Source organism: Mirounga angustirostris, unplaced genomic scaffold, assembly GCF_029215605.1.
Source record: "Mirounga angustirostris isolate CCGP_5_RB_7025 unplaced genomic scaffold, mMirAng1.0.hap1 SCAF_8, whole genome shotgun sequence".
Classification (NCBI taxonomy): Eukaryota; Metazoa; Chordata; class Mammalia; order Carnivora; family Phocidae; genus Mirounga; species Mirounga angustirostris.
In genome coordinates this window covers 63,365,639-63,388,075 of record NW_026991716.1, presented here as the reverse complement: position 1 = coordinate 63,388,075, position 22,437 = coordinate 63,365,639, and the positions used below count along the sequence as shown (strand labels likewise).

At 41.8% G+C, this 22,437-nt stretch overlaps 2 protein-coding genes across 5 annotated transcripts in view; one reads left to right on the top strand and one right to left on the bottom strand.

Moving 5' to 3' along the window:
• The first annotated feature begins 825 nt into the window (after positions 1-825).
• Positions 826-4,406, top strand: EEF1A1 (eukaryotic translation elongation factor 1 alpha 1). Its single transcript, XM_045867085.3, has 8 exons — positions 826-981; positions 1,988-2,165; positions 2,441-2,620; positions 2,736-3,032; positions 3,134-3,284; positions 3,376-3,632; positions 3,719-3,953; positions 4,044-4,406. Exons 2-8 carry the CDS (start codon positions 2,022-2,024, stop codon positions 4,166-4,168), a joined length of 1,389 nt encoding a protein of 462 aa, XP_045723041.1. The 5' UTR covers positions 826-981; positions 1,988-2,021; the 3' UTR covers positions 4,169-4,406.
• Positions 4,407-18,970: 14,564 nt separating this feature from the next.
• The window catches only part of MTO1 (mitochondrial tRNA translation optimization 1), a 47,513-nt gene continuing 44,046 nt past the window's right edge, over positions 18,971-22,437 (bottom strand). For all 4 annotated transcript variants that reach the window (XM_064597771.1, XM_064597772.1, XM_064597769.1 and 1 more), the window contains one exon: positions 18,971-21,534. In XM_064597771.1, the coding sequence (XP_064453841.1) occupies positions 21,373-21,534 (162 nt within the window). In that variant the 3' untranslated portion in view covers positions 18,971-21,372. The remainder of the gene's footprint in view (positions 21,535-22,437) is intronic.

Below are 22,437 nucleotides of genomic sequence, written 5' to 3'. Positions count from 1 at the left end.
CTGGAAGGAAAATGTACCACGAGAGTAGACACACAGGGTCTTTTTATAGCGTAATAAAACTAGAGTTAAAAGGCAAACTGTGGGATTGAAATCTATTCTAAACTGAAAAACCAGACGTCTGGAGTACCATATGGGGTGAACGTGTGATACGGGCTTCGATAAAAGCAGCGGGCTTTGAATGGAACAAACCAAGAGGCCAGCCCAAGAGCACATTCGTCCTGGTCACGGCCACCAAGTTGAAGCCATTACGGATTGTAGCGCTGTGAAGGCCGGCCTTCGCGTCCTCCGACACCCCTCCGCCCTGAGTGCGGGGGCCCTGTACGCCTCTCCAGCCCGGAGGGGATCTGAGGGCAGAGACCGGGGAGGAGCCAGCCCGGGGCGGACCTGCGACGAGCGAAGGAAGCGGCTCAAAAGGGGCTGTCCCAGACCTTCGGGAGGACGAGACTAAGAACTGGAGGTATATGGCCGAGGGAAAGCATACTCCAACCTCCACACCACCTTTGCAGTTAAACCAGGAATCGCACATGGAAGACTCTGTACTTCCCCGCTGGGCCGCCTCCTCGCCGCCCGCCCCCGCCCCTCCCAGCTGGAGCTGAGAGTAATTCATACAAAGGAGGACTCGCCTCTGCCTTGGGGAATCCCAGGGACCGTCGTTAAACTCTCGCTAACCTAGAACCGAGGGATCGCTGGTCCCCGCCTCCTCACTCCCTCGCTCTCGTCGTCATCGGGGTCGAGAGGAGCATGCGCGAGGCGATGTGTGCTCTTCAGTGGGCTGAGCGTACATCGCCCACGGTCCCCGAGAAGTAGGGGGAGGGGACGGCGATTGAACGGGTGCCTGATGGAGTTGGCGCGGGGTAAACTGGGAAAGTGGTGTCGTGTGCTGGCTCCGCCCTCTTCCCCGAGGGTGGGGGAGGACCGTATATAAGTGCCGCAGCCGCCCTGAACGTTCTTTTTCGCAACGGGTTTGCCGCCAGAACACAGGTGAGTGCCGGGTGTGGCTTCCGCGGGCCTGGCCTCTTTGAGACGGCTGCGGCCCTCGCGTGCCTTTACAACCGCCGCGCCACCGAGCCACTTTACGATGTTCTTGACCCCGAATTTCGGGTTGTGAGTAGGTGGGAAGGTTCGAGGCCTTGCGCTTTTTTTAGGATCCCCTTCGCCTCGTGGTTGGTTTGCGGCCTGGCTTGGGTGCTGTGGCGGCCGCGTGCGAGTTCCGCCTCACCTTACTGCCTGCCCTGATAACAGTCGTTTAAGTCTCCAAACAACGGAACTACCCCAAAAAAAAAAAAAAGGCGCTATGGTTTCCTCCGTCGACATAGTTCAGCGAAGGTTGTTCAGGATTTCCACAGGGTGGGCTCTTCGGCGGTCGTCGGGTTCTTGGGATTGTGGGGCCGCTGCGAGGCGCGGAGGGCGGCGGCGAGGCCCACTCGTCCCGGCGCACATGTCCGACGAGCCGAGGGGGGCCCACGAGCCGTGGCCACCGAGTCGGACGCGGGGGAGTCCCGTGGACTGGGCCGGGCGGCTTTGGTGCCCAGCCTCGCGCCGCGAGATGCCATCCCATCCCGGGCGGCGAGGCCGGCCCCGCTCGGCACCAGTTGCGTGCGCGGAAAGATGGCCGCTCTCCGGCCCTGCTGCAGGGAGCTCAAAATGGAGGACGCGGCGGCCCGGGAGAGCGGGGCGGGTGAGTCACCCACACAAAGGAAAAGGGCCTTTCCCTCTCAGGCCGCTGCTTCCTGTGACCCCACGGTGTACCGGGCGCCGTCTTGGCACCTGCGTTTCTTCTCAACGCCTTGGAAGCAGGCCTTCCTCGGGGGAGGGGATTTCATGCGGTGGAGTTAACCCCACGCTTAGTGGGTGGAGACGAGAGTTGGGCCAGTTTGGCACTGGTTGTAATTCTCCTTGGAATTTGCCCTTTGCGAGTGCGGGTCGTGGCTTGTTCTCAAGCCTATGGGACAGTAGTTTAAAGGATTTTTTTTTTTCTTCACTTTAGGTGTCGTGAAAACCACCGCTCAACCTAAACCAAAATGGGAAAGGAAAAGACTCACATCAACATCGTCGTCATTGGACACGTAGATTCGGGCAAGTCTACCACTACTGGTCATCTGATCTACAAATGTGGTGGGATCGACAAAAGAACTATCGAAAAATTTGAGAAGGAGGCTGCTGAGGTAGGTCCAATAAAATAATGAGAAAGGTAGTTCAGGTAAGTCAGCAAGTGTTAACATCCGCAAAACTAGTCACTAGTTTGTATCAATGTCCTACATAAGGCGGAATAGACTAGTGCTTGCTGTTAATGTTATCTATGTAACTTTGGGACCTAAGTTAAAGCCACCTAACAGGTGTAAAGTGGAATTCAGCGTTTGTGCTTAAGTGGGAGTAAGGGATTTCAAGTTGAAGTTTGATCATGTTTCAGTTACCAAGTAACCATTTTTAATCCTTACAGATGGGAAAGGGCTCCTTCAAGTATGCCTGGGTCTTGGATAAACTGAAAGCTGAACGTGAACGTGGTATCACCATTGATATCTCCCTGTGGAAATTCGAGACCAGCAAGTATTATGTGACCATCATTGATGCCCCAGGACACAGAGACTTTATCAAAAACATGATTACAGGCACATCTCAGGTTTGTAGGATTAATAACTTGAAAATAACTGTAGGTTTGCATTCTGTGTCAGAAAAGAGGTGAGTTCATTCTTTTGAAGAACATTTAACAGGATAGGTCTTGTTGTCTTTTAAAGGCTGACTGTGCTGTCCTGATTGTTGCTGCTGGTGTCGGTGAATTTGAAGCCGGTATCTCCAAGAATGGGCAGACCCGTGAGCATGCCCTTCTGGCTTACACCCTGGGTGTAAAACAACTAATTGTTGGTGTTAACAAGATGGATTCCACTGAGCCACCCTACAGCCAGAAGAGATACGAGGAAATCGTTAAGGAAGTCAGCACCTACATTAAGAAAATTGGCTACAACCCCGACACAGTAGCATTTGTGCCAATTTCTGGTTGGAACGGTGACAACATGCTGGAGCCAAGTGCTAACGTAAGTGACTTCAAGACTTCTAGAGAAAGCGATGGAAGGGGGCAGATTTTGACACTAAATGACAACCGTTTGAGGAATGCTAATGGACAATCTTGTTTTAGATGCCTTGGTTCAAGGGATGGAAAGTCACCCGTAAAGATGGGAATGCCAGTGGAACCACACTGCTTGAAGCTCTGGATTGCATTCTGCCACCAACTCGTCCAACTGACAAGCCCTTGCGTCTGCCTCTCCAGGACGTCTACAAGATTGGTGGTAAGTTGAACGTTATTATCAGAATGTAATTAGTATGGGTTGCGGTACTTTCTTCACATAAGGTGTTTGACACCACTTGTAAATATTTTAGGTATTGGTACTGTCCCTGTGGGCCGAGTCGAGACTGGTGTTCTTAAACCTGGCATGGTGGTCACCTTTGCTCCAGTCAATGTTACAACTGAAGTAAAGTCCGTTGAAATGCACCATGAAGCTTTGAGTGAGGCTCTTCCTGGGGACAATGTGGGCTTCAATGTGAAGAACGTATCTGTCAAAGATGTTCGTCGTGGCAATGTGGCTGGTGACAGCAAAAATGACCCACCAATGGAAGCAGCTGGCTTCACAGCTCAGGTAACACTTTAAAGTGGCAGTGTTCTCAACTTAACTGCCAGAATCTTGCCTTTAGAGATTTATTAAATGCAAATCTTTCCTCCAAGGTGATTATCCTGAACCATCCAGGCCAAATCAGTGCTGGATATGCCCCTGTGCTGGATTGTCACACAGCTCACATTGCTTGCAAGTTTGCTGAGCTGAAGGAGAAGATAGATCGTCGTTCTGGAAAAAAGCTGGAAGATGGTCCCAAGTTCTTGAAATCTGGTGATGCTGCCATTGTTGATATGGTTCCTGGCAAGCCTATGTGTGTTGAGAGCTTCTCTGACTATCCTCCTCTGGGTAAGGATGACTGAGCGTATTAGGAAATTACAAGCTGGAAAATACTGCTTGTGTGGAGAGTTTCTGATGGTCTAAAATTTGTTTTAATAGGCCGTTTTGCTGTTCGTGACATGAGACAGACGGTTGCTGTGGGTGTCATCAAAGCAGTGGACAAGAAAGCAGCTGGAGCTGGCAAGGTCACCAAGTCTGCCCAGAAAGCTCAGAAGGCTAAATGAATATTATCCCCAATACCTGCCACCCCAGTCTTAATCAGTGGTGGAAGAACGGTCTCAGAACTGTTTGTGTCAATTGGCCATTTAAGTTTAATAGTAAAAGACTGGTTAATGATAACAATGCATCGTAAAACCTTCAGAAGGAAAGGAGAATGTTTTGTGGACCATTTGTTTTTTTGTGTGTGTGTGTGGCAGTTTTAAGTTATTAGTTTTTAAAATCAGTACTTTTTAATGGAAACAACTTGACCAAAAATCTGTCACAGAATTTTGAGACCCATTAAAACAAAAGTTTAATGAGAAACCTGTGTCTTCTTTTGGTCAACACTGTAACCTTGTATAGTACTATTCAGGTAAAAGTAAGTGTTGTGCAGACCCTGTTTCTAATGTTAAAATAACGCTGAAACTTAAGTTTGGGTTAACGTTTTTTTTCATGGGTGGAAACTTGAACATTTTTACCTTGTCTAAGGGGGGAAAGCTATGGGGAAAAGGGGTCTGTTGGTGCAACACAGAACAGATAAAGAGTAACACCACAAGATAGTTACAAAACAGGTTAAATTCTGTAATACCAAAGTCTGTTGCATATAAGACTTTTATTATATCCCATGGGGTAAACTTGATATATTGTCACACTTAAGTTTCCCAGTTACTGGAATGCTTTGTTACATAAATACGTAGTTTAAAGTACCCTAAAACAGGCATTCAATAATGTTTTACTTAATGGTAGAGTTAATTGTATCTAGGTTGTAGGAGAAGAAAGTCTACTGGAAGTTTACTGTCACTTAAGAACTAGAAATCCACTTCCCAATAGGAATTTTCATCTTTAAAGAGCAAGGTTGGGTGAAGAGTCATCATGCACTGGAGATTAACAACAAAGGTTTGAAGAGGTGCAATGGGAAATAATGAGAGGATCCATTTTGGAGTGGAGTGCAGGGTAAGCTTTGTTTTTAGTTTGGGAAGGTTTGGGAGGTCTTGATAAGTGTCACTCCAAAAACTAACAATAGGGAATATTGAAAGATGACAGTTGAACAGGATGAAAAGCGAGCTCTTTAAAAATTAATTTTAGAACTTAAAGAATTCCGTGTTTGGTAAATCAACAGTGTTTGGGCGTCAACCATCTAATTCTTGGCTTTGGATAGCTGGCAAATATCAAACACTGGTGCATTTGATAATCTTGACCGTTTAAACATAATTCCCTGAGTAGGCTTTTGCTTACGAAAGAAGTTTATCAGGCAAAAAGTAACAGAATGTGTCCTATTTTATAAGGTGAACAGTGCTAAGGGAAATATCCATAGGTGAGAAAGGACTGCAGTTGAAAAAATTTTCTCATTAAGTTCAAAGTTAGGTAAAATGGTCATTAACGGTACTACCAGGGGCACTGATGAGGTCTGTAAAACTAATAAAAGATTTTGTCCACAACTTCCAAGATTTTAAACTTATTTGAACAAATGTGCTTACTGTTTAGAGTTAGAGAAGATGATCTAGGTAAGGTTCTTAAAAATCAATAAATGGTAGCTGGCATAAAGTGTTTTGAACTGTAATGTTAACTGTAAGGGATTTGTTCCACCTCCTAGAACTCAGAACTGCAGAAAATTGCTCCCACTAAGGGGAAGGGTAGGAAGGAAAGTGGGATGGTGTCCAGAAAAGCTTCAGTTTGGCTAGTTGGGATGCTTAACTCCATAGAATCCAATAACGGATGTGCCATTGTCTGGTTTGAGCACCACCTGGTGTTCACTACAAATAAGTTTGAAACCTGAACTTAATAATAGCATTTGTACTTCCGCTCTGAGTTTTTTTTTTTTGAGAGCGTGCACGAGAGGGGGTAGGGTCAGAGGGAGAAGCAGACTCCCTACTGGGCAGGGAGCCTGATGTGGGACTCGATCCTGGGGCTCCAGGGTGATGACCTGAGCCAAAGGCAGTTGCTTGACTGACCCACCCAGGGGCCCCTCCGCTGAGTTTTATATACTAACTGCATTTTGTGTTTGAATTGAGTAAAGTTAGTGTTTTTATAAGACCCAAATGCTTCAAACTAGTGTTTGACCTTTATGTTTTAAATTGGCAAGCTGTTAAATTATCCATGTTTGTAAGGAATCTCAGGTGGGAGCTTGTTGAAATTTGTCCCAGGAATTCTGGTGTGATTACAGAATATGAAACAGGAAAGGCTTTCTGGTTTAGGAGTTAAAACAGATTGTCAGTAGGGCATATCTGATTTTTTTTTTTTAATTATTCTGGTTATTCATCCAATGCCCAGAATAGGCAGTCAAAAATAAGTTTTCAGCCAGATCAGAACTCAATTGTATACCTCTAACACTTGGTCATTTTACCTCCCAGGAGCATTCCGCCCAGTAATGGCTATTGGCTGTACAAATGGTGCAGAGTCCTTGATTTTAAGTAGAGTTTAGTTACATGGGGTGTAAAAACTCTGATGACTATTACAAAAACTTTTATGTGTATTTAAATGGATTTACCTTGTTAACCTTTTCTGCTGAGTTGAGCATGGAGCTCAACCCAAAACAAACTTTTTGTGGCCATAGTAGTCACAATACCTGAAATGGGCAACTCTAGAAAAAGGGTGACAACTAATTTCTTGTGTGTTAATGTGGCTTTACATATGCTTTAGATTGGTACTCAAATGTTTAGTTCATTTGTTACCACAAAATGCTGCAGAAATAGATTCAGTCAATTGAAAGTTAAGATACTATTCTGGAGTTAACCTGCAGCCTCCAGGGAGTGAACAGTGAGATCTAGGTCCTGCAAGGGAGGAGTGCATGATGTTTTGGATGAGAGGAGTAAGACCTGTTTCCCCCTTTCTTTTGTTTACCTTCCTGAAGCTTTCTTTCCTGATCTGTTTTATCATAATGTCTTTTTTTACTACCAACCCATAGGTTCTTTTTCATTTAGGTGGTATCAAAGTCGCCTCCATTATTTGCAAGTTTCTGGGAATTTCCTTGATTTCTTGAAACTGCTACATGTTTCCTGAAAGGTAGTTGACCCCCTGATCCAATGGAAATCTTTGAGAGGGACCATATGATTTTTGTCCTTTTGTTTTCTAAACAGATAGGACCTAAATGTGATGTCCATCAGTCACTAGCAAAAAGTGAAATAAGGAAAATGGCATTGACTTTGGACTGCCCTTAAAGGGGCCCATGGGTATCTTAAGAGAGTTTAGAGCTCTGGTTTCTGTGGGAGAGACCTCATGATAACAAAGATAATGCTAAGTTAATGTTACAGTTACTTCCCAAGTAAGCAAAAAATATTAGGAAGCTTTTACTAAGCAATTTAAAGGTTTTTCCTTACTTTCTTAATTAAGGTATTTACATACAGTTAAAATTCACCCATTTACACAATTTTGTAATTTTTTTTTAAGATTTTATTTGAGGGGCACCTGGGTGGCTCAGATCAGATGGTTAAGTGTCTGCCTTCAGCTCAGGTCATGATCCCAGGGTCCTGGGATGGAGCCCCACATTGGTTTCCCTACTCAGTGCGGAGTCTGCTTCTCCCAATACTGTTCTCCCTGCTTGTGCTCTCTCGCTCTCTGTCAAATAAACCTTAAAAAAATTTTTATTTTAGAGAGCAGGGGGAGGGGCAAAGGGACAAGCAGACTCCCCACTGAGCCCTGACCCAACCTGGAGCTTGATCCCAGGACCCTGAGATCATGATCTGAGCCAAAGGCAGATGGTTTAACCACCTGAGCCACCCAAGCACCCTTAATTTTAAGTTTTGACAGATGTATAGTTTACCACAATCAAGGTATAGAATAGTTCCACCATCTCCCCCACCCTCCCCCACCGAAATTACCCCGTGCCTCTTTGTAGTAAACCCACTCCTCTGTAAGTCTTGGTAACCACTGATCTATTTTCTGTCCCTATAATTTTGTTTTGGCAGCAATGTCATACATGAGTCATACAGTATATAGGCCTTTTTTTTTTCCACTCAGCATGATGAATTTGATTAATCTCTTTCACATGTATCTGTAATCTCTTCTTTTAGAAGATTCATTTGAGAGTGTGTGGGCATGAGCTGGGGGAGGGGGCAGAGGGAGAGGGAGAGAGAATCTCGTGCAGACTCAACTGCTGAGCACCAAGCCTCATGACCCGAGCTGAAGTCAAGAGTTGGGCACTTAACTGAGTCACCCAGGTGCCCCTGTAATCTGTTGCTTTTTAATGGGACAGTTTATCCATTCCCAGCTGGGGGACATTTAGTTTCCAGTTTTGGAAGATTATGAATTGAGCCACTTTAAACATTCACATGTAGGTTTGTGTATGACTATAGGTTTTCATCTTCTGTAAATACCTAGCAATGAGATCATTGGATTGTATGGCAAATGTATGCCTTTTATAGGAAACTGCTAAACCTTTCCAAAGTGACTAAACCATTAGTAATCAATTTCTTAAGTGAAGTTTTTAGTTTTATTTTGCTGTGGTTAATTTTTTTAAGGAAGAAAAGTGTTAGATTCTATAGATCAATGAAGGATTATTATTTTCTTTAATTGTGCCTACAAAGTCATATTATTCTAGGCACTGGGGATAGAGTTGTGAACAAAATGGACAGGTCTCCCCCTTTGAGTTTATAATCCAGTGGGGGAGGTAGAGATTAGCATAAAGTAATTCTGAGTTGTGATGATGTTATGAAGAAAAGGGATACCATGAGGGGTGTCTGGGTGGCTCAGTCGGTTAAGCATCTGCCTTCACCTCAGGTCATGATCCCAGGGTCCTGGGATCGAGCCCTGCATTGGGCTCCCTGCTCAGGGAAGCCTGCTTCTCCTTCTCCCACTCTCCCTGCTTGTGTTCTCTCTCTTGCTGTGTCTCTGTCAGATACATAAAATCTTTAAAAAAAAAAAGACACTTATGAAGGTGAAGAGTAAAAGGGACACAATTTGGATTGGCTAGAGAAGGTACTTGTCAGGAATAATGGAGATCTGAAGGACAAGTAGGAGTTATTGGAGCATATGAAAACATTACTTTTTTTTTTTTTTTTTTTTTTTTTTTTAAAGATTTTATTTATTCATTTGACAGAGGCACAGCAAGAGAGGGAACACAAGCAGGGGGAGTGAGAGAGGGAGAAGCAGGCCTCCCGCTGAGCAGGGAGCCCGATGTGGGGCTCTATCCCAGGACCCTGGGATCATGCTGAGCCGAAGGCAGGCGCTTAATGACTGAGCCACCCAGGCGCCCCTGAAAACATTACTTCTTAGACTTTTTTTTTTTTTAAGATTTTATTTACTTGACAGAGAGTGCAAGCCCAAGCAGGGGGAGCTGCGGGCAGAGGGAGCGGGAGAAGCAGGCTCCCTGATGCAGGGCTCAATCCCAGGACCCCGGGATCATGACCTGAGCCGAAGGCAGACACTTAACTGACTGAGCCACCCAGGCGCCCCTATTTCTTAGACATTTAAATGTCTATATTTTAGCCTCATAACCATTACATAGAATCAGAAAAAATCTAAAGAATCTAAAAGCCTTTTTTAATCTCAAGTCAACTTTGAAGTATATTCATTGAAATCTTCACTTGATTATGTCATCGCTGTGGATATCATGTATTGGAGGGCAGAGACCTCACAACACATTAGAGATGGCAGACAGGTATAGAGGGTGGCTCCTAAATCATCCTATTGCTGAGGATTTTTTTTTTCTTAATTCATTATATTTCCTTGATGGTAACTTTTAATATACTTAGGCTCTTATCTAGGATAATTGAACTATTTCATTCTATTTACAGGAACCACTAATTTAAGATGCCCTTTTTTAAAAAAAATTTTAAGTAATCTCTACACCCAATATGGGGCTCAAACATGACCCTGAGATCAAAAGTCACATGCTCCTCCAACTGAGCCAGCCAGGTGTCCCCAATTAATACCCTTCAGTCACTCTGAGCTAAACACTTAACAGCTGTTTCTTAACCTTAGGTCACATGGTTTCTAGATTCTTTCCATACCATTCTCCTTTCTAGTTTATAGCTTTTTTTTCCCCCCCGTTTATGGCTTTTAAAGTGGTGTGCGCCAAAATTAAATATGTTATAGCTGTGGATGCTTAAGTGGATGTAGATGTGATCTCTTAATGTAGAGTGTGCTTTTATTGACCCAAGAGATAAGTCACCTTATTTGGACTCTAGTTTCCTAAATTGATGCATTTGGACTAGATGATCAGAGTAGTTTAAGTGGGGAGAAGCTGTCCCTTTCATCATTTGTCTAATGGGCATAATACTGTCCCATTTCTTGGGATTGTTGTGAAGATGAAATGAGTTAGTGGATATAGACTCTGTACCCAGTACCTGGCCTATTGTAAACAGCCAATAATAAAAGGTAGCTTTTATTATAGCTGTTTGGAAGATCAGTTGCTGTAAAGCAACTCGGTGGTACTTCTGGATTAAGGTCAACAAATATCACCTGATTATTTATTTATTTTAAAACCCTCTTGGATTTTTTAAAAAAGATTTTATTATATTATATATATATATATATTATATTTTATTTGAGAGAGAGTGAGAGAAGGAGCAGGGGGAAGGGCAGAGAGAGGCAGACTCCCCAGTGAGCAGGGAACCCTGACCTGAGCCTAAAGGCAGATGCTTAGCCTACTGAGCCGCCCAGGCGCCCCATTACCTGATTTTTTAAATGTAAATTATACTTTAAATCTCCTTTAAACTATTTGCTTTGTGAAGCTTTTTTTTTAAGATTTTATTTATTTATTTGACAGAGACACAGCAAGAGAGGGAACACAAGCAGGGGGAGTGTGAAAGGTAGAAGCAGGCTTCCAGCAGAGCAGGGAGCCCAGTGCAGGGCTTGATCCCAGGACCCTGGGATCATGACCTGAGCCCGAAGGCAGACGCTTAACAACTGAGCCACTCAGGCGCCCCTGAAGTTTTTTGTTTTTTGTTTTTTTTTAATAACCTTTTATTTTTGGAGTAACTATCCTATTTTTGCAACTTTTCTATAAATCTAGAGTTCCTGTAGACACCCTCACCTAGTTTGTTTCCCCTAATGTTACCATCTTGTCCTACCATAGTACATTTGTCAAAACTAAGAAACCAACATTGATATGTTACTATTAATCTCCAGGCTTTATTCAGATTTCTTTTTTTTTTTTTTTTTTTTTAAAGATTTTATTTATTTATTCATGAGAGACAGAGAGAGAGAGAGGCAGAGGGAGAAGCAGGCTCCCAAGGAGCAGGGAGCCCGATGCGGGACTCGATCCCAGGACCCTGGGATCATGACCTGAGCTGAAGGCAGACGCTCAACCATCTGAGCCACCCAGGCGCCCTTTATTCAGATTTCATCAATTTTTTTTTAATGGCCTTTTTCTGTTTCAGGATCCAATCCAAGGCACCACTGTTTTGGTTACTTTTAAAAACTCAAATGTTGGGAGTTTATATTTATCTCCGCTGTATCTCGAGGTAATTTTGAATCTGGAACCTGCTATCTAGCATGTTAAGTAAAAATAGGGACTTTGTTATTTATACATCTGATATTTACAATGTATTTCTGTAAGTTTTACATAAATTATTGATAAATACTAAACAAACTAGCTCCAGAAACAGACCTGAGGTATTGCACTATAGAACTGTTCTTTGATTATGATGGTCCAGCCAATTGCAAATTCACCTAATATTTAATAATCCAGGTCATATTTCACCATTTTGATCACAAGATAATCATGATGAAAAATTTGGCAAATGCTTGGTAAAAGCAAGGTGAAATAGGTAATAGCTTTAAATTTCCTTTCCCTTTTTCAGCAGACAAAAATAATTGCTGTGCCACTTAAGGTCAGTCAAGGTGGAAATAAAATCTGTACTACGAATTTAAATTTCTTAACTAATCATGATTTACCTAAAAGAGTTCGAGTTGTTTTAGCTTTTGTCAGAATTTACATCCAGAAGTGATCAAAATAGCAACATATGCAGTCTGGATATTCCCTGTAACACAATCTCTTTTGAGACATTGTCTAAGATGTAGGTTATTGTTTTCATAAAGCAGATTAGATTTGAAAATAGACGTAAGGGGCGCCTGGGTGGCTCAGTTGTTAAGTGTCTGCCTTCAGCCCAGGTCATGATCCCAGGGTCCTGGGATCAAGCCCCACATCCAGCTCCCTGCTCAGGGGGAAGTCTGCTTCTCCCTCTTCCACTCCCCCTGCTTGTGTTCCCTTTCTCGCTGTGTCTCTCTCTGTCAAGTAAATAAATAATCTTTTAAAAAAAGAAAGAAAATAGACATAAGTCAAAAGTAGGTAGTTTCATTTTTAGAATATTCTAAAGAGGATAATTGGCAGCTAAGACGACAAGATTTTATGGTGTGATCCTGCAAATGTGGTTTCTAGATGTTAAAGGACTTGATTAAATTTTTAGTAAAATCTTGTGATTAGGGGAATATTCTAAGTTGGTGGTGTGATAAACTGTAGGGTTGCCACATAAGCAATTTGAGTTTTGAGTTCCTGGGCTGTCTGGAGCCACCCAAACTGAGGAAGTGGTTCTCTCAAACTTTTTTTCTTTTTTTTTTTTTTTAGAGATTTTATTTATTTGTCAGAGAGAGTGAGAGAGCAGCAGGCAGAGGGAGAAGCAGGCTCCCCGCTGAGCAAGGAGCCCAGTGCAGGACTCAATTCCAGGACCCTGGGATCATGACCTGAGCAAAGACAGCCGCTTAACCAACTGAGGCACCCAGGCCTCCCTCTCTCAGCTTTCTGATGAGAGCATCTGCAACATTTTCTGAGGCTTGGGCTGTAACCATTTTAGTATAAGGGGTGCAACTGGATCATTGCAACAAAGGAAGGGCGTGACCGAGACTTAAGCTGCAGCCCTTCTCTTTAGCTATTGTCAAAACTTAATTGACCCTTTGGACATGTCTCTTGAGCCTCTTCAAGATTCTGTGTAGAGCTGGCAACTCAGTAAATGTCTAACAAGAAATGAGGTGATTTTTATTCAGTTGGGTAGAGGGAACATTTTCTTATAGCTAAATCTTTTTTTTGTTTAAGATTTTATTTGAGGGAGAGAGACTGCGTGAGCCAGGGGAGGAGCAAAAGGAGAGGGAGATCATCTCCAGCAGACTCCCCACTTAGCCTGGAGGTCACGACCCAGAGAGATCATGACCTCAGCCAAAACCAAGAGTCAGACTCTTCCTTTTTTAAAGATTTTATTTATTCATGAGAGGCAGAGGCAGAGGAGAAGCAGGGAGCCCAATGCAGAACTCATCCCAGGAGCCTGGGATCATGACCTGAGCTGAAAGCAGACGCTTAACCAACTGAGCCACCCAGACGCCCCAAGAGTCGGACTCTTAACTGATTGAGCCACACAGGCACCCCTGTAGCTAAATCTTTATATTGAGGTTAGAGAATGCATCTCTTGGAACTCAGTTTCTCATATTTTATGTAACTGTTGGTGAATGTTTTTCTTCAAAGCTCTGATATGTCTCTGAAATTTGTTAAACTGCCCTCCCTCCCACCTTTAAGTTCTGTGTGAAGTTGGAAATACAGAAAATTCAGTAAGTTTCCTTTTCATTGCTTGAAACATGGCATGTGTGCTGGTGTTGTCTTACATACAGTCTAGAATGTTTCCTTTTAAGTTTAGATGGTCCTTTTTTTTTTAAGATTTTATTTGTTTATTTGACAGACAGAGACACAGCGAGAGAGGGAACACAAGCAGGGGCATGGGAGAGGGAGAAGCAGGCTTCCCGCAGCGCAGGGAGCCCGATGCGGGGCTCGATCCCAGGACCCCGGGATCATGACCAGAGCCGAAGGCAGACACTCAATGACTGAGCCACCCAGGCGCCCCTACACAGTCCATTTTTTATGTTTCTTAACATGTTTTAAATTTTGATTGTTGTGTTTTAAATAGTGTAGACCAACTCTGAAAGAGAATTCAAAGAGCAACCAACATAAAGACTAAATTTGAATTATGAGGCACTGGATTTGAAAAGTAGTTGTTTAGCCTAGCAAACACTAGAAGAGTATTATTGTCTTCAAGTACATGAAGAATATTGTAAATCTGCAGAGAATGCTGTTCAGAGTGAAAATCACATTCTAAATTCCCCTATAGCCTCTAAACTCTGAGGTAACACTTAGATTGAGTGCTGTCATGGTTCATTAAGCATGGCAACTCCATAAATGTTTAGCATGGAGATAGGCTACAAAGTGTGGGAGTGGGAGGGAATTGAAGGTTAAGCCCAGAGAAGGAGATTGGAGAGCTGGAGAAACTTCATCTAGTGGAAGACTTCTGGTCCTTAGGAGGAAAAAAAGTCACTGAAAGTGGCAGAAAGGTATTGTGAAGTCGGAATAGCTGAGGTCCATGCCCAACAGCAACTTGCAATTATACTTTAATCACATCACCTAGCCATGCTATAGCATAGGAGAGATCGATGTTTTTCCTACTTTGAGAAATACACACATGTTAAAGAATCCTAATATAGGGGTGCCTGGGTGGCTCAGATGGTTGAACGTCTGCCTTTCTCTCAGGTCATACTCTCCAGATCCTGGGAATGAGCCCCATGTTGGGCTCCCAGTTCAGCAGGGAGTCTGCTTCTCCCTCTCTACCTTTCCCCCTGCTTGTGCACACACGCTCTCTCGCTCTTTCTGCCTCCCTCCCTCAAATGAATAAATAAAATCTTAAAAAAAAAAATCCTAATATATTGGGGCTTTCCCAGTAGGGAATAGTGCTATTATTTAAACAGATTGGTCTTGGGGCACCTGGGTGGCTCAGTTGGTTACGCGACTGCCTTCGGCTCAGGTCATGATCCTGGAGTCCCAGGATCGAGTCCCGCATCGGGCTCCCTGCTCAGTGGGGAGTCTGCTTCTCCCTCTCCCGCTCTCCCCCCTCTTGTGCTCTGTCTCTAAAATAAATAAATAAAATCTTTAAAAAAAAAACAAAACAGATTGGTCTTTTTCAAACCTTTTTGACTAGGATCCATAGTAAGAAATATATTTTCTATTGCAACACAGTATAACACAGTATTTCATTGCATCTAAGATGTTTTCAGTTGGAAGTCACAAATGCTGCCAATTTTTTTTAAAGATTTTATTTATTAAAAAAAAGATTTTATTTATTTATTTGAGACAGAGAGACACAGTGAGAGAGGGAACACAAGCAGGGGGAGTGGGAGAGGGAGAAGCAGGCTTCCTGCCGAGCAGGGAGCCCGACGCGGGTCTCAATACCAGGACCCTGGGATCATGACCTGAGCCGAAGGCAGACGCTTAACCACTGAGCCACCCAGGCACCCCAAATGCTGCCAATTTTTAAGATTCTACTGACTATAGAACATACAATTTAGAGATGATAAAAGGAAAAAAATAAGTCCTAAAATTGGTGAAATATAATTTGTATGTGAAGTACTGAAACAAAAGTGTCAGAGAATAGTATTTTTATTACCTATGACAAAAATTTTCATAGCTTGCTAATGAATTGCAGCAAGCAGTTTGAGAATGGTGATTTAGAAGTCAGTGACTGTCAAAATGAGGTTCTAGATCAAAATAAATGCATCCTTTCCCTAGGGCATAAGAGCATAGGGTGTCAACCTATACTTGTCTAGAGAGGCATTCAAGCATGCCCAAAGCTTACTTTTTTTTTTTTTTTAAGATTTAATTTATTTATTTGAGAGAGAGCATGAGCCGGTGTGGGGGGGAGTGCAGAGAGAGAGAGAGAAAGAGAGAGAAGCAGACTCCCCACTGAGTAGGGAGACCGATGCAGGGCTCGATTTTGGGACCTCAAGATCATGACCTGAACTAAAGGCAGACGCCCAACTGACTGAGCCACCCAGGCGCCCATCCCTTAGATTTTAGTAATAGGAAAACATTTTTTCTTTTTTTTTTTTAAGATTTTATTTTTTATTTTATTTATTTGACAGAGAGATAGAGAGAACAAGTAGGCAGAGAGGCAGGCAGAAGGAGAGGGAGAAGCAGGCTCCCTGCCAAGCAGGGAGCCCGATGCGGGGCTAGATCCTGGGGACCCTGGGATCATGACCTGAGCCGAAGGCAGCCGCTTAACCAACTGAGCCACCCAGGTGCCCCTTTTCTTGGTCTCCTTGATGAGACAGAACTATACCATTGACAGGAAGCTCAGAGCTGGAATTTAACATTTAAGTGTGATCTGCCTTTTCCTCAGCTGATCCTTAATTTTCTTTGCTTTAAAATGTCTCAAGTATATTTTCAGAAATAAGTAGGGGGTAAATGATCAGTAAATAGGTTTTAGAGCTGAGATACATACACAAATCCATTTAGCTTTAAAAAAAATTGTAAAATATACACAACAAAAATTCACCATCTTAACCATTTTTAAGTGTATAGTGGCATTAAGTACATTCACAGTTGTGCAACTATTACCATCCTTCAGAAATTCCCATCTTGCAAAAACTGAAACTCTGTACCCATTAAACAATAACTCCATATTCCTCCCTCTTCCCCCACCCCACCCCACCAATCACCACTCTCCTTTGTCTTTAGGAGAATCTGACTACTCTAGGTACCACATAGAAGTGGAATCCTAGGGGTGCCTGGGTGGCTTAGTTGGTTAAGCGGCTGCCTTTGGCTCAGGTCATGATCCCTGGGTCCTGGGATTGAGTCCTGTGTCAGACTCCCTGCTCAGCTGAACAGGGAGTCTGTTTCTTCCTCTGCTGCTCCCCCTGCTTGTGCTTTCTCTGGTCCAATCTCTCTCAAATAAATAAATAAAATCTTAAAAAAAATAAGTGGAATCCTAGAATATTGTGTTTTTGACTGGGTTATTTCACTTAGCATAATGTCCTCTAGGTTCATCCATGTTGTAACGTGTCAGAATTTGCTTTCTTTTTAAGGCTGAAAAGTATTTCACTGTATTTATATACATTTTACTTATCCCATGCATCTGTTGATGGACACTTAGGTTGCTTCCACCTTTTAACTACTGTGAATAATGCTACTGTGAACATGACCCTTGAACAGGGTCTTTACGACCCTGCTTTCAATTCTTCTGGGTATATACCTAGGTGTGGAATTGCTGGATCATACAGTAGTTTTTTTAAATTTTGGTGGAGGTAGCTGTCATACTGTTTTCCATAGCAGCTGTACCAATTTACTTTTCTACCAACAGTGCATAAGGGTTCCAATTTCTCCAGTCTTGCCAACATTTGTTTTCTGTTTATCTAATAATAGCCATCCTAATAGGGGTGAGATGGCATCTCATTGTGGTCTTGATTTGCATTTTTTTGAGGACTAGTGATGCTGAGCATCTTTTCATGTGGTTATTGGTCATTTGTATATCTTATGCAAGAAATATCTAGTCAAGCTCTTTGCCCATTTTTTAATTGGGTTGTTTGGGGTTTTTTGTTGTTGCTGTTGTTGAGTTGTAGGAGTCTTTTATATATTCTGGGTATTAACCTGTTATTAGATACATGGTTTTTTCTTCCATTATGTGAATTGCCTTTTCATTCTCTTGATTGTTTCTTTCACCTGGTTCTTACCTTAGGAAATACAAAAATCTATTTCATAAATAAAATGAGTGTCATAAAAATAAGCTTCAATTTCATATTAGGAGCAGAAAAACAGAGATAGTACAGGAAGATAGGGAGGAAATGAAGGCGAAGACAATATGAAGATACAAGAGTTATGGAGACAAAGGCAATCACAAAAGTATATAGTTCTTAATATTTGTGTCAAATATTTTTATCCCATTTAATTATTCACTTAAGTTTTAGTTTTGTCATCTATTGCCTTTAGTAATATTCATTCATTCAGAAAGCATGCCCTGAGTCCCTACAACTATGACATTGCAAGCATTCAAGAGGTTTATATTTTGTTAAGAGATTAAGGTAAGACAGATATTAAAAATTAAGGTAGAATGAAAGAAGTGCAATAGTAAAAGTATTGTAAAGAGGGAGCCTAAGAAGAACAGGTTATTTTCACTGTGCGCTCTCCAGGATAAGCAGCTCTGCCAGCTCAGAATGATCTAGTCTCTGTTGGTGACTTCCTAGTATTTCACACAACTTCTGGACAGGGTATTCTTCTAGGAGTTGAAATTTCTGAAGTGAAAAAGCCATGGCTATTCTAATCTAGGTTGAAACTAAAAAATGACCAAATATTTTTAAAAATAATAAAATTCAAACTCTGGCTACAGGAGGTAACTTCACAATTCAAGGTTATAATGGCTTAATTTAGCAAAAGTTCCAATCTACAATCCTCCCTTCTCTCTCCCTGAACCGATGATTTTACAAATGCTTTGTGCTCCTTAGCTCTTTCCTCTTTTTTATTTTGGTGTTCCTGTTGAAATGAACTTTAGTGCCTAGTTTTTCTAACTACCAGGCAGTGTGGTCTGTGGTGGGTAGAGGAAATCACAAGTGTGGCCAACTTCTGTTGGAGGCTGACTATTGTCATTGTTGGGGGAGATTTTTTTTTAAGATTTTATTTCTTTGAGAGAGAGCACAAGCAGGGTTGGGGGGTAGGGACAGAGCGAGAGAGAGAAGCAGACTCCCTATTCAGCAGGGAGCCTGATGCAGGGCTCGATCCCAGAACCCTGAGATCAGGACCTGAGCTGAAGACAGACACTTAACCGACTGAGCCACCCAGGCACCCCATTGGGGGAGATGTCTATGAAGTACATTTTTAACTGATTTTTCCTTTTTCTTTTTTTTTTTTAAGATTTTATCTATTTGAGAGAGAGGATGAGAGGAGAGAGAGAGCACATGAGAGGGGGGAGGGTCAGAGGGAGAAGCAGACTCCCTGCCGAGCAGGGAGCCCGATGCGGGACTCGATCCCGGGACTCCAGGATCATGACCTGAGCCGAAGGCAGTCGCCCAACCAACTGAGCCACCCAGGCGCCCTTAACTGATTTTTCCCTAGAGCATGATGGTCTATAGCATTCTGGCCAGCAGAACAAGAAGGTAAGTAAGCTGTTTTGGAACACTTTTTAAGCAAGGTAATTTTGTAAAAGTTAACACATTTTAAATTATAGATTTAAAGATCCTAAACCAAAAGGCAGAACCTAAAACAAATGTTTTCCATCATTTTTCAGTGAGTCAGTTACTATTATACTGGAATCACATTATAAAACTTAAATTTCTTAATATGTGTACTGTCAACTAGGCCCAAATTACAGCCATCAAGAACCTTCCAAAGCATTTAAGAACTTTATATTTCCTCAAGATAAATTTCAATCATTAAGCACCCCAAAAGCACCACTGCTTTTACTCTTGTATTTAACCAGAAAAAGTTTTTTGTTGTTTTTTTTTTAAAGATTTTATTTATTCGTCAGAGAGAGAGAGCACAAGCAGGGGGAGTGGCAGGCAGAGGAGAAGCAGGCTCCCTGCTGAGCAAGAAGCCTGATGTGGGACTCGATCCCAGGATGCTGGGCAGATACTTAACCGACTGAGCCACCCAGGTGTCCCCTAACCAGAAAAAAAGTTTTAAAACAGTGATTTCCCTTCCGGTGCTAAACAGGTAGTGCAAAATGGCCTTTTTAAAATGTAATATAGTATTGTAATCAATATTGCCTCTGTAGTAAGAATTCTTTACCACTTTTTGAAATTACTAAATCAAGTATCAAAAAGAATTCATCATTGCTAAATGATCCAGCATTACAAATACTTTTTACTTGCTACTGATACTGACTACTTTAACGGAAAGACTAAAATTAGATGAAACAAATCCATGAAAACTGAGCTATATCCAAGTAGCCATATCTGATTATAGCAACAAGCTTTTTGGCTGCCTCTGACCCATAATCAGGCTTAACACATAGATCTGTTTCCAGAGTGACTTCAGGGCCCCTGGTATGGTCTTAAGTATCTGCTTTGGCCTGAAGCTGACATGGGAACTTCTCCTTAATGATACCAGAGATCCGAGTTGGCATTTCCAGGAACAAGGAAGGCTCTCTGACCCACTTGTCTGTATTCATCCTCTAGTCTATACAGAAAGGTTAAGGTGAACCAGCCAGCCAAAGGACCCAGGTGGTCATCCCACCCTAAACTTTGTGACAACATAGAATCGAAGTACTGAAGAGGAAGAGGAGAGCCAGCATCATTTCAATTTTTCTGTCACTTCTGACTTAAAACAGGGAAACACTAGTCACCAGTTACTATGGATTTGTCTTTATTGTTTAGAAATCATGGCCATAACAGTTTCGTAAGAAAATACTGTATGATATAAAATTTACCTTTATTCTCCCTTAACCAGGTTGCCAAAAAATTTTCTGTATTGTGGATCATAGGAAAGTATGATCATTTCCAACCTTTCTATTTTACAGGGTTTTCATTAATGTTCAAAGATAATTACTGGTGAGAAAAAAAAGATAATTACTGATGAGGATTTCCTGCAGAAGTATAGGAATCTCAAAAGTCAACTTTCACCCTACATACTATATTCCAATGCTGGAAATCAGCTGAATGATTCTAGGTGATTTTGTATAGTTTAAAATTTGTAGCCCTAAGAATTTGGGGGCTTTGAAATTGCCTCATTAACCAAGCAAAAGACTACTAACTTTCAAAACAGTTTTGAACATAAGACTTTCACTTTGGGGGTACCTGGGTGGCTCAGTCGTTAAGCGTCTGCCTTCGACTCGGGTCATGATCCTGGGGTCCTGGGATCAAGCCCCACATCGGGCTCCCTGCTTGACGGGAAGCCTGCTTCTCCCTCTCCCACACCCCCTGCTTGTGTTCCCTCTCTCGCTGTGTCTCTGTCAAATAAATCAAATCTTAAAAAAAAAAAAAAAAAAACAAAAAACTTTCACTTTGGTAACATTTAATGGACAAGGTCCTTATAAGTAGGTAAATCTGCAAGCTGAGATTTTTCTTCAGGTTTAGTTGTGGGTCCACTATTATCTCCCTGATGAACACTGCAGTTATATTAATAGGCTCACTGTATTAGAGCACCTAAGAGAAAGAGTATAAATGAAGACTTTATAACTTTTTTCAGATACATAAAAAAGCACAGTTATGGTACGCCTGGGTGGCTCAGTCATTAAGCGTCTGCCTTCGGCTCAGGTCATGATCCCAGCGTCCTGGGATCGAGCCCCGCATCGGGCTCCCTGCTCAGCAGGAAGCCTGCTTCTCCCTCTGCCACTCCCCCTGCTTGTGTTCTCTCTCGCTGTGTCTCTCTATCAAATAAATAAAATCTTAAAAAAAAAAAACCAGTATAATCTCTGCCCTCTTCATAAATTAGTGACAAATCCATAATAACCTAGTAAGTTTATTTTATTATTTTAATAGGTGCTAAATATAAATACTTCTTATACCCTATCTATACTCTTGTACTACTTAAAAGTCTTCTATAAATATAAAGCTATAACTGTCTCTCTTCAAGGCTTTCTGTATCACATAAGGACTGATTAGCTTTGGGCAATTCATTCATAGCCATCTGTCTTTGCTGAGTGGTCTTCACAAATCGAAGCAGATTGATGATGGCAGCAGGTGTCACTCCAGGTATACGACTAGCAGCTCCAATCTAAGAATTAAAACCATAAAACATAAGTGAGCTATATCAAATCAAATCTATTTTGCTCCTAATAATCTGTATATTATAGTTTATAAAATATTTTCGGAACTTAATGTATTTTCAAAATAACTATAAAGTAGATAAAGGGAATGTGATTATTATTAATACCTTCATTTTACAAATTAGGGAAAATGAGGCTCAAAGAAGTTAAAGCGACTTGTCAAAGGTCATGTTATCATTGACGGAATCACTCTTCCCTTTAAAAATAATTTTTTTCAAAAAATTTTACAGGTTATATTTTTGTTAAATGCCTTTTATTATATGAATCACCACTAAAAAAAGCCACTGTCCATTACTATGATACATCATCCATTTTTAAGATACAACTCAGTTGCAGAAATGTTAAATGGGCATCTCAGAATGGATAAATATAGCCTATTAGTCTTTAAATATTTGTTACTAGAAGTCCAATACTATATACCATATAATAAAATTTTTAATTTGTTTGCAGACATTTACAGACACACATACACACACAGTTAGACAGAAGCATGGGGTGAAGGACCTTTTTTTTTTTTTGCTCCCTTCTTCCTCCTAGTAGCTTCTAAGCCAACACTATGGAACTCCTAGGGAGGGAACCAAGCGGTGATTTGAAAACCACTCACATGTATTAACCTAATGTGCTTTCTTTTATGTCATGCATTATACTAGTTTGCACTGTGGTTTAGCACATAGTTGGGACTAGAGAATAATTTTAATCAACTCAATTCTTCTAGTTATTTATTTAGACTATGGTTTTTGGTCTCTGAAAACAAACCAACATCTGTCATACAAAGAGATATAATTATGAAAATAAGAGGTTAGATTTTTTATGATGAACTAAAACATTAATTATGTGACCGCTGTAAATCC

Excerpts from the sequence above, each read along its gene's own strand:
- EEF1A1 (XM_045867085.3), top strand. The coding sequence starts at position 2,022 with ATGGGAAAGGAAAAGACTCACATCAACATCGTCGTCATTGGACACGTA. Across the intron at positions 2,621-2,735 it reads TGATTACAGGCACATCTCAG|GCTGACTGTGCTGTCCTGAT; the intron begins GTTTGTAGGATT and ends TGTCTTTTAAAG. Across the intron at positions 3,033-3,133 it reads TGCTGGAGCCAAGTGCTAAC|ATGCCTTGGTTCAAGGGATG; the intron begins GTAAGTGACTTC and ends ATCTTGTTTTAG.